General features: G+C 62.5%; 2 protein-coding genes across 3 annotated transcripts in view; both read right to left on the reverse strand.

Moving 5' to 3' along the window:
- The window catches only part of ASS1 (argininosuccinate synthase 1), a 28,891-nt gene extending 23,444 nt beyond the window's left edge, over positions 1-5,447 (reverse strand). The window contains exons 1-4 of one of the 2 annotated variants that reach the window (XM_026860507.1): positions 5,391-5,447; positions 2,406-2,517; positions 1,861-1,929; positions 1,391-1,579 (exon numbers count right to left, since the gene is read on the reverse strand). In XM_026860507.1, coding sequence (XP_026716308.1) covers positions 1,391-1,579; positions 1,861-1,929; positions 2,406-2,513 — 366 coding nt within the window. In that variant the 5' untranslated portion in view covers positions 2,514-2,517; positions 5,391-5,447. Of the gene's footprint in view, positions 1-1,390; positions 1,580-1,860; positions 1,930-2,405; positions 2,518-3,211; positions 3,273-5,390 lie in introns of those variants that run through there. The other variant, XM_026860508.1, reaches the window with a different exon arrangement.
- A 1,063-nt stretch (positions 5,448-6,510) lies between these two features.
- The window catches only part of HMCN2 (hemicentin 2), a 37,191-nt gene continuing 32,933 nt past the window's right edge, over positions 6,511-10,768 (reverse strand). The window contains exons 70-79 of the mRNA XM_026860411.1: positions 10,062-10,211; positions 9,799-9,936; positions 9,491-9,612; positions 9,151-9,388; positions 8,956-9,018; positions 8,713-8,841; positions 8,282-8,593; positions 7,927-8,046; positions 7,492-7,618; positions 6,511-7,363 (exon numbers count right to left, since the gene is read on the reverse strand). Of these exons, the coding sequence (XP_026716212.1) occupies positions 7,021-7,363; positions 7,492-7,618; positions 7,927-8,046; positions 8,282-8,593; positions 8,713-8,841; positions 8,956-9,018; positions 9,151-9,388; positions 9,491-9,612; positions 9,799-9,936; positions 10,062-10,211 (1,742 nt within the window). The 3' untranslated portion in view covers positions 6,511-7,020. The remainder of the gene's footprint in view (positions 7,364-7,491; positions 7,619-7,926; positions 8,047-8,281; positions 8,594-8,712; positions 8,842-8,955; positions 9,019-9,150; positions 9,389-9,490; positions 9,613-9,798; positions 9,937-10,061; positions 10,212-10,768) is intronic.

The following is a 10,768-nucleotide window of genomic DNA, read 5'->3' on the forward strand; positions in this document are numbered from 1 at the left end:
CCACCCCCCCGCCTCTTCTTGGCCCCAGCCTGGAGGATACATTTACAACCTGGGCTGGGAAATCCCTGGGGACTATTACACAGAGGCGAGTACATCCACCAAAGCACTCATTTCCCTTACAGGCCCAAAACAAGTCCATCTGCTCCGGCAGCGGGGACACCGCAGATGGCCCACATTTAAGACGCCGCGGCCTCAGCCGGGGACGGGGCTCAGCCGGCTCGAGTTACCCACATCGGTCCCTGCCTGAGCCCGCGGCTTAATGGCTCGGGGAGCGAGCAGAGCCCGGGGAGCAGCCCAGGGTGCCCCTGTGAGCGGGGACGGCTGGTGCTGGTGGTACCCAGGAGTGGAGGGGACATGACAGCACTGGGGGTGTGTTGCTCCAGGACACCCTTGGGCTGGGGTTTTCAAGACAGGGGTGCTGAGGATGGATGAGATGGACAGGGAAGGGGTGTGGGAAACCCATGGCAGCAGGAGCAAGAGTTATTCCAGGCATAAAGCCCCCCGGCTGCTCCTGTGCCCCATCTCCCTGGTGCTGGCATGTCCTGGCTGCATCTAACATCCCCCTTGCCACAGGGTCCTCTGCCATAGCTGGGGACACCCAAACCCACCCCCCCAAACCCAGCCCCTTCCACTGAGACCCCTCCAGGTGGGCACCTCGCCTTTGCCCCTAAGCCATGATGGGCACAATTCACACTTTGGGTCCCTGTGGAACAGGGAAAAGGGAGCATTGGGTGGGTCCTGGGTGCACGCACAGCACCCAAGGGCCCCACAGAGGCCTCTGGTGATGGTGTCACCCTGCCCCAGGTGTCCCCGCACATGGCTGGGCAGCGTATGGGCAGGGGCTGGAGGTGCCAGGGGGTGGCCCACGGTCACGTCTTAGCAGGTCCCACGCTCCCAGTGGAGGATTCTCCCTCTCTGGGCAGGGGCTGGCCCTGGGCATCCTTTCCACGGTCTCTGGCTGCCTCTAGTGGCAAAGTGTCCTCCCTGCGACCGTCAGGGATGAAGACAGGGATGGAGACAAGCATGGGGACAGTCGCACTCTGCCCGGGGTGCCCCGAAATGCCTTTGTAGGTGCTGGCTCATCCCCAGCCGGCTCCTGGCCCGGGCAGCCCCTATCCGTAACAGCTTTTAGAAAGCTGAAGCCGAAAGTGGGGGTTTGGCTGTGACCCGAGCCTTCCCGACAGGGAGAAGGAACTGAAAGTGGGTATAGAAATCCTAGAAGAGAGAAGGAAGTGTCAAAACATGGTCGGGCTTCGTGCAGCCCTGCAGAGCGCCCAAAAAACACCCTGCACGCCCCTGCTGGCACCCACAACTTGGCCAAGGGGCTGACCTGGTCCCCCCACCAAGCACACCGTGTCATCCCCACCACGGAGCCCCCGTCCTCCCTCACCTTGCCGGTGGCCCCATGGGCAACATACTGGGCACTCTCCCTCTGGGCGATCTCCACCAGCTTGCGGGCGATGCAGGGCCGTGCCAGCGCCGTGCCCAGCAGGTACCGGTCCTCGTAGAGAGCGTTGGCCTGCACTGCCGGCCAGATGAACTCCTCCACAAACTCCTTGCTGATGTCCTCGATGTAAACCTGCCGGGATGGAGGGACCCCTGTGATGGGAGGGTGCCTGGAGGGGGATCCCACTCCTCTGGGGTTTGGGGATGGTGCAGCAAAGGGTCCCTTCATCTCCCCTTCCCTAGATGCTACTAAAAGGCTCTGGTGCAAAACCTCAGGGATTTCTTGCTGGCACTGTCCCCTCCCTTGGGGTGTCTCCTGCCGTGTGGTGTGTGAGACCCCTGGACTCAGCCCCATGGTGGGGAACAGGGAGAGCTCAGAGTCCCCTGGGCACCCAGAGGGAGGGATGCTGTTACCTTCTTGGCCCCCAGCGTCAGCGCTTTCTTTCGTGCTGCCTCAAAATCTTCCTTCTGCCCGATGTTGGCCTGGAAGAGGGGGGGAAAAAAAACCAAACCAAACAGGATGGTTTGAAAGGAGACCACAAAACTCAGCACAAATCCAGCCCAGCATCATGCAAGGCACGATAGAGCCTGTGCTGACCAGGCTTAAGGTCACCCAGGAGGGGCAGGAGTGGGGGTCCACCCATGTGTGTATCCCGTCCCCGCCCTGATGGCATACCTCGGGGCCATACCTCCCTCTGCCAGGCCCCTTGGCTTTGCCCCAACATGCTGCCCTCATTAGTGAAGGATCATTTACGGGCAGGGACAGGCTGTGCCACACAGGGCTGGCAGCTCAGCAGAGCAGCACCCAGACTGGACAACAGTTACCCAGTGAGAGCAGAGTCACCACCACCATGGCCACACACACACCAGGACCCCCGTCACCCACCCAGGTCCCCAGACCCAGGGCCCCCTTCACCCCCAGCCCCCACAGACCCAGCAGAGCTCGGCGCAGAGCTCACCAGGTAGGCAACAACATCGTAGCCCTGCTCCTTCAGCCACACCAAGATGCAAGAGGTGTCGAGGCCCCCGCTGTAGGCGAGGACCACCGTGCCCTTGGGATGAGCCATGGTGCTGGCAAAGCAAAAGAAAAGGGGTTCAGGATGGCCCCAGCCCCTGCTTGGCGCAGGGATGCTGCAGACATCAGCTGTGAAACCCTCCTCCGTGTCCCTGAACTGGCCATGGGGCCGTCACGGTCCAGCCTGGTGCTGAGGGCAGCCAGGGGCAAGAGCTCTCCTGGGGGATGGGATATTCTGGGCAACACAAAGATTATCCTGGGAATGAATAACCAGGAGGCAAGAAGCAAAGCCAGCAGCAAACTAAACACTCAGGGCCGGCAGAGGCTTGAGTGGGTAAAGGAGCATGTGGTGGAGCTGCCAGTGCCAGGACAAGCTCTCCGAGTAACAGACAGGCTCCCAGAACTGCTCTTGTTCACGGGCAGCGAGAGCTGCTGCCATCAGGTGCTGGGTGCTCCCTGGGACCAGGGCCACGGGCAGCACCCAGAGCCAGGCCACGCTCAGCTCAGCCCCCTCCTCTGCCGGGCACTCGCCCTGGCATCGGGGGGGTCAGTTGGACCAAGACCCTTCCCAGGGCTGCAAGGAGCAGGGAGAGGGCTGGGGGTGGGAGAAAAAGCCACGGCACTATGGCTGTGTCCAGGCTGTGGCTCTCAGCCAGGATGGGCACCCTGCCCGTGTGCTGGCCAGTGCAGCCAGCAGCAGCCGGGAGATGGAGGAGGCCGGGGCACCCATTGCGGCCGCTTTGCTCTTACCTTTGTTCCACGCAGCTCTCACTCCGGCAGCCTCAGCACAGCCCACCCCACACTCTGCAAGCACCCTGCAACGCCGGGGGGCCGGGACTCAGATGCAGGCACCCGGAGATGCAGGCGGAGATGCAGCCTGATGCCTCGCTCGGGCACGACCCGGCACGTCGTGGCCCTGTGCCAGGGCCGGTGCGGAGGAGCCGCAGCAGCAGCTGGGTGCACCCACTCACCGACTCAACCCCGAGCACCCACCGGCACTGCTGGGTGTGCGACAGCTGCAGGGCTGGGGGCTCGGCAGCATCCCCAAGTCTAATTAATGCTTAATGGGTGTTTGTCCTAATTATGCTGCCCCATGTTTCCTGCCAGTGTGAAACACGTACGTGGGGACGCCCCTCATCCTTCAGACGAGGCTATCGAGGACGTCAGGCAACAGCAGGAGATGGTGAAGGACGTAGGAGCCTGGAGCTCAGGGCCCGGGATGGGGCTCCCACTGCAGGAAGGGGCACAGGCTGTCCCCACAGCCCCCGGGGCCGGGCTGTAAATCCCAGGGCCCCGCGAGGAGGCGATGCCAGCTGACCCTTGGCCGGGGAAGGTGGACGGCAGAGCCACTCAAATCCCAGCCTGAGCAACTTTCATCCTGCTGCTGCCAAGTCAGCACAATCCCGCTCCTGCTTTTGCAGGCAGGGAAGGCGCTGCCGGCCCACCCGGCACCTCTCACCCCCGGCTGCACCCCAGCACCCCGGTCCTGCCAGCGCGGCATGTGGGCAGCATCCCACAGGGCATGGCTTGGAGCGGCCCGGGTGCAGGATCAGGCCTGCCGCTGCTGGTTTCTCGCTGAAGAGCAAAAGGCTCTGGCAGCCCCACTGGGCTCCCTGCGCCTGCCTGTGCCCGTCGGGCTGTCTGCGTGCGCCGTGCAGGCAGCACCCTGGCTTGTGCAACCGCCGCTTCCCTACCCTCGGGGCCACACGGGTGTGCTGAGCTGGGGACTCTCAGCCGTTCCCTTCCTCGCTGGAGCGTTTACAGGAAGGCAGTCGCAGTTCCCGAAAGGGTCCAGCCCAAGCATGACGCTGCACCTGCAGCTCCTTGCTGGGCAAATTCCTTCCTTTACCCTCAAAACCCATCCCCGCTGCGGCTGCCAGCATCACTGTTACGGTTGCCAGCCTGACTAAGCACCTCTGAGACCGGTCACGCTCGCTTCACGAGTGGCCCGGCAGCAGGTTAGAGGAAACACCTCCAACTTTTGCCTGCTCAGCCATGTTACGCTGCCCACGTGATGCTGCAGGGATCTGGGGCACCTTGCCCTGGGGTCGCATCCTGCACCCCAGGAACGGCGTGGAGCCACCAGCATTTCCAGCTCCGGAAACGGGGCTTGGGCCAAGCCCGTCTGCCCAGGAAGGGAGAGCCCCGAAGTTTTGGCATTAGGTGGTAATAAATCAGAGCAAACAAAGCTCAGCGAAGAGGAACGTGGTGGGACTTTCTCAGCCCTGATTATTATTCTGCAGCAATTTCCGTGTGAGTTGGGACAGGGTTTTTAGCAGAGTGACTCCAGCGGCTCTGCTCCGCAGGAACATTGTGTTTTTGTTTTTAAAACTAAGGGGAAAAAAAAAAAAAAAAAGGGAGGAGAATAAAAAGTTTGAAACTTTGCTAAGGAGAGGAACTGCCTTCACTAGCTGGGCTGGAAGAGCCGCCTCTGCTCCGGCAAGTGCTGCCTGTGGGCAGGGATGGGGCAGGCTCCCCAGGGGTGCCGGCAGCAGGGGCATGTGGGGATGCACTCGCTGGTGCTGGAGTTTGCCTCAGCATCGCTCCTTCACCTCCTGGGGGTCCCATCCTGCCCCCAAGAGCCCCAGAGCAGAGCGGGGAGGGCACAGGGTGGTCCCAGCCAAAGTCCCAGCTCCCCTCCCTGGGGGTGTCCCAGGGGACCCCTGAGGGAGAATGGGACTCACTTGGATCCCCCCCTAAACTGAGGTAGAAGAGGCTTGACTGCATCCTGCACCTCCCAGGTCTGGGAAGGGGCTGGGACCCCACTGCCCGGCTCCTGCAGGGACCAGTGAGCCCTTCTCTGACACCCAAGAGTGAGGGAGACCCCTGGGTGGGTGAAGAGGGGACAGCTAGGGACAAGGGGACAGGTCCCCCAAGGCAAAGGGCCCCCTTCCCCCTTGCCCCCCTCCCATGCCCTGTCTGCACTCACCCGCTCTCTGGCTGCCCTCGATGCTCTGGTCCAGTGCCTGGAGCATCCTCCTCCTCCTTCTCCTCCTCCCTTATAGCTGGGCGTGGGCAGGCGGAGCTGCCGCAGGACTGTCCCCTCCGTGGGCACTGTCCCCAGGCAAGGCCCTGCCCTCCGCCTGCCCACAGGACATACAGGCAGAAAGGGGGTGCAGCTTGCACCCCAATGCCAGATGGAGTGTGTGCCTGGCCCTAGCGCGCTGCACAGCTGCCCTAGGTGCTGTCACCCATGTCACCCCACTCCTGACCTCTTCGTCAGCCTCCACAGAACACTGAGGGGGTGCCCCCCCCCACCCCACAGAGCCACCTGCCCTGAGGTGTGGGAAAATGGGGGTCAGAGGGGAGCTGGTGCCTGGCTGATCTGCAACCGCCTGGCTTTCCTCCCCAACACAGTGACAGGGAAAGGGTCAATTTATTAGAAACACCATAAGGAGGGAAATTTGGGAGCTGCAGCTCCCAGGGAGGCCAGGTGGGCAGGAGAAGATGGGGCAAAACCACCTTTCCCCTCCCATATGCCCAGGGGACACCAGACCAGCAGCAGACCTGGCCTTGGGGGAAGGGAAGCCCCTAGCCCGAAGGGCAGCAACTTTTGGGGGCATCTCAGTGCCCCTCCATGGGTGCAGCAAGAGCAAGGTCCAGTGATGGGCTCCAACTGCAGCACCCTCACCTGGGCGCACAACCATCACCAGAGCCAACGGCCCGAACGTGGGGAGGCGTGGGCTCATGTCCCTGGGGTCAGTGCTAAGGAGTAGGACTGAAACAGGTTTTTGGGAACAGCCTCCACCTGCACCATATGCAGAGAGGCCACATCCTGCTCTTGCTGACTGAGGAACCTGACACTGGGACAGGATTGGACCTTCAGATGCTGGACATTGGCCCTCCAGCATTGCCACATCCAGACAATCTCCCTTCTATGGTCCAAGGCCACATAGGGAGGTGCCCAAAGCCCTGGGAAGTCGGGGCTGACTGCTAGGACAGCCCCCTCCTGCACACTGAAGGAAGTTGCTTTCTTCAGGCATGGCTGATATTTAGCCACAATCACCTTTATTTGGAACAAAACCATAAATAAATAAATGTGCAGAGAAACCAAGTGGATTAAAAAAAAAAAATTGAACACAAGGTTATTTCAATTTAATACATGGTTAATGCCAGTGGGCCCTATGCCCTTCCCAGCCCAGGGGTTCACACCCTGCACCCCAGCAGGGCCCTCGCTGGCCACTGTCACCCAGCTCATCCCCTCACACCCCCCATCTGGCCCCTCACACCCCCCATCTGGGGGTTGACCGCGGCCAAGGCCATCCAGAGCTGTTTGCTCCAGGGAATTGCGGGGTTGCGACAAAACCTGATTGCGAGAGGCTGTCGGGACATCTTGTCCCCCCCCAGGGCTCTGCTGAGTCAGACACTGGCCCCGGGTGAAGGCAACGCAGGCAGGGGCTGCTGGGGGGCTGCTGGGGGGCTGCTGGGGGGCCAGGGGGGGGGCAGGAGGGAGTGCAATGGTGCAAGCTCAGCTGAGCTGAGCCACGTGTCCCCACCAGTGCGGTGGTAAGGGACAGGAGGAGATATGACCCTGCATCCCCTCCTGTCCCTCGGCTGTGTCAGTAGGGGTAGGGCGAGACAGAGATGAGGAGGAGGAAGGTGCTGGGTGCCCGCTGCCTGCCCGGGGCCAGCGCCTGCACCTTGAGGCGGTGGGTGCCGGGGTCGCTCAGCGGGCGCAGGGTGGAGATGATGCCGCGGCCCCGCTCTGTGCGGAGGGTGAAGGGGCTGCTGGGCTCCCACTCCAGCAGAGTGAATTCAGGGCGGTGGCGGAGGGCAGGGCCAGGGGCAAGGTGCACCACGTCCCGGCCGGCTGCGATGCCGAGGGGCAGGGTGAGCAGCTGGTACTGCAGAGTGGGGGCACCAGCCGAGCCACAGTCTGGGGTGCAGCGACCGACACACAGCCTGAAGGAGAGCCGGGGGTGGGGGGGATACGGGATGCAGTGGGGTGTCAGGAGTAGCCAGGACATCTGGGTCCACAGTGCCATGAGAAGTGTGGGACGGACACCCCCAAGCCCTGCAGCACCACTCACCCGGGGCTGGATCCTCTCTGGTACCCAGCTGGGCACAGCACATCCACGCACTGGGCACCTCCGCGGGTGTTGAAGCACATCTGGCTTGAGCCACACTGGATCGTGCCCTCCCCACACTCATCCACGTCTGTGGGCAGAGAGGGGACAGGTCTGAGGGTGCTGGGGTGCCTGTGTGCCCCAGGCTGAGATGGAGATTCAAACCCCAGCTCCCACCCCTTCCCACCCCTGCCTGGGGTTTCACACACTGGGGTAGTGAGAGGAAAGCACCCAGCCTTGGCGAGGTGCTGAGCCTGGGAACAACCCTCTCCTGGAAGAAGAAAGACTTGCAGCGCCAAGGGGATGACATCCAGGGTACCATGGGGACTGGGTTCACACCCCGAGGGACACGGGCATCCCTCCAGGGCAGGAGCATCCCCCTGACACCCTGGAACTGACCATGGCAGGTCTTCCCATTGGGCAGGAGCCGGTAGCCGGGGGGACAGACACAGCGGTAGCTGCCTGGGCTGTTCCTGCACTGGTGCTGGCACTGGTTCAGCATCTGACACTCATCAAGGTCTGCAGGGCGAGAGGAGCGAAGGCAAGTGGGGAAGTGTCAGTCCCCTCCAGTCCCTGCTGCCCATGCAGCTCTCGCCTCCCCTTGCTGGCACAGCCAGGCCCAGGGAGACCCCAACCACACGTATGTGGGTGCACACAAAATAGGAGACAGGGCAGCGACAGGCACAGGAGCTGCCTTTTGGGCACAAAGTGGCCTCCAAAGACCCTGCAAAGCTGTCCCCTGACACACACTCACCGGTGCAGGTGCCATTCCTCTTGACAAAGCCTGTGGGGCAGGGGGGGCCCCGGGCACCCAGCCCTGCAGCCTTCGCCACGCGACGGAGGGCAAGCTGAGTGTAGAAGGACCGTCCCCATGGGCGGCTGCTTGGCCCCAGCCGCCGCATGGGGGGGTCCCGGGGGGTGCTGCCCCCTCCATCTGCCTCTGCTGCATCACAATCTCCACCCGGTAGCAGGGTCCTGCCAGGGGGGCACAGGCACTCGTAGGAGCCCCGCAGGTTGCGGCACTTAAAGGCGCACGGCGGAGGAAAGCGCAGGCACTCGTTTATGTCTGGTGGAGGAAAGAAACAGGGTGCTGCAGCTGGATGGGGAAACTAAGGCTGGAGCAGAGCAGGGGAGTGACCCTGTGCTCTGTGCCCAAGGACGTGTCCCCTGAGGCCCCAGCCCTACCCAGGCATGGCCAGCCAGCACCCAGCGAGTGGTAGCCAGGAGGGCAGTCACAGCGATAGGTCCCTGCCACATTCTGGCAGAGCTGGTTGTAGCGGCAGGCGTGGGATCCCTCAGCACATTCATCGATATCTGGGGAGCAGAGAGGGTACAGAGTTGGGGGGACAGAGTTGGGGGGACAGGGAGGTGGCACCACGCAGCAGGTGCTCCTCGCCATCCTTGTGTCCCCCTCAGGAAGGTCCATACCGATGCAGTATGGCTGTCCAGGGCCCAGGAGGAATCCTGGTGGGCACTGGTCTCCATCAGCCCCTGGGAATCAAGCAGAGATGAGGAGACGGGACATGTCACTGCAGAGATGTGGCTCCTTGCACCCTCAGAGCCACCCAGGACCAATAAGAGATCCCGCATCTCCATCTCCATCCCTGGGAATCCCCTCCTTACCCGCATCAAGCGAGGCACGGAGCTGGAAGCACAGCTCCTCGGAGGCCGGGTCATAGGAGGCTTTGACGGCGCTGGCCCGGACGTGCTGCACCAAGGGGGGCTGCGGATCTACGGAGGGGTTGTAGATGATGGTGTGATTGCAGCGGACACGGATGATGCGTCCATCCTGCAGGAAGCTCTGCACCGAGCCCCCTGAGAGTCGCCCTGCGCCTGTCTGCACGTAACGCTCTCTGAAGTCCTGGGGAGAGGCAGGGAGGGGGTGGTCAGGCCATAGAACCCCCCTTTTGGGCTCCCAGCATGGGAGTCATGGCCCAGCAGGCAGGATGGGCAGCTCTGGCACCTGCAGCAGCAGCGCAGTCTCGCCAATGCTCTTTGGCACGGAGCCGCTGATGACACTCTCCAGCAGCAGAGCACCGGCTGCATCCGTGCCCCGGGCGAGGTGGGTGACCCGCAGGAGCTCCCCTGTCAGGGGGGGAGCAGTGAGCAGCAGTCCGTGGCACCCCCAAACACAGTTCCATCTCCAGCTGTGAGCTCAGCCCAGCAGCGGGCTGAGCCCCCGAGGAGGGTGTGTGGGCTGAGGGAGGCTGAGCTGGGCAGGACGAGGCGCCGCAGCCCCCTGACACACGTGGGGCTCCTGACATCCCTCACCTGTGGCAAACTCCAGCTGTGACTCATGCCGGAAGGTGCCCTGGGTGAGCAGGAACCCGCTCCGGGCCTCCCTGCCCGCGTGTGCCAAGGACCAGTAAACAGGGGAGATGATGGCAACCAGCACCCGCATCAGTGGCCCTGGGTGTGAGGGAGAAGAGATGCCACCGCAGAGCCGGCACCCTCCCAAGGGTCCTTTCCCCCAAGCTTTTCACCTGATACAGGTCAAAACCCTCCCTGAGGTGAGGATGGGGGCAACCACCTACCGATGGCAGGTGGGATGTTACGGATGCTGCTCCGGATGGTGGTGGTGCCGGAGCGTGGGTCATCCAGCACCTTGGCATCAAGGGTGGCAACGCCAAGCCCGTGGGCATTGATGACACCAACGAGACTGCCCTGTGCCCGCTGTGGCTCCCCTAGGGCAAAAGAGACAAGGGAAGCAACACTGGGGCTGCTCTCCCATGGGAAAGCGAGGTTGCTTCCCCATGTTGGAGTAACTTGTGCATCAAGAAAATCTGACTTTCTGGAGGCGAAGGCAGACAGAGCAAGGTGGGCAGCATCCCTACCTGGCTGCAAACACAGCCCCCAAAGACCCTGTGGTCCGGGCAGCACAGTGCCATGTTGACAGGGGATGCTGCGAGCGTGGCCCCGTGCCTTGCTCACATCAACATGCACCAACATGCCCCAAACACTGCACAGTATCAACCCCCACGGTCCTGGCTGCAGCCCCAATATTTATTTGCTTTTCCTCCAGTGTGCTTGGCAGCAAAATGCCAGCAACCACGCAGGGGGCACACAGGGCACCCAGCACTTCCTCCGCGCTGCCAGCCAGCCTCGCCCTCTGCTGCCTGAGAGGATGTGCCTGTGTGTTTAGCAGAGCCCCTGGGAAATGGGAATTTAATCACAGGCAGCAAATGCAGGAAGGGAGAGGAGAGGAGAGGAGAGGAGAGGAGAGGAGAGGAGAGGAGAGGAG

This window comes from Athene cunicularia, assembly GCF_003259725.1.
Source record: "Athene cunicularia isolate RWA chromosome 17 unlocalized genomic scaffold, athCun1 chr17_part1, whole genome shotgun sequence".
Taxonomy (NCBI): Eukaryota; Metazoa; Chordata; class Aves; order Strigiformes; family Strigidae; genus Athene; species Athene cunicularia.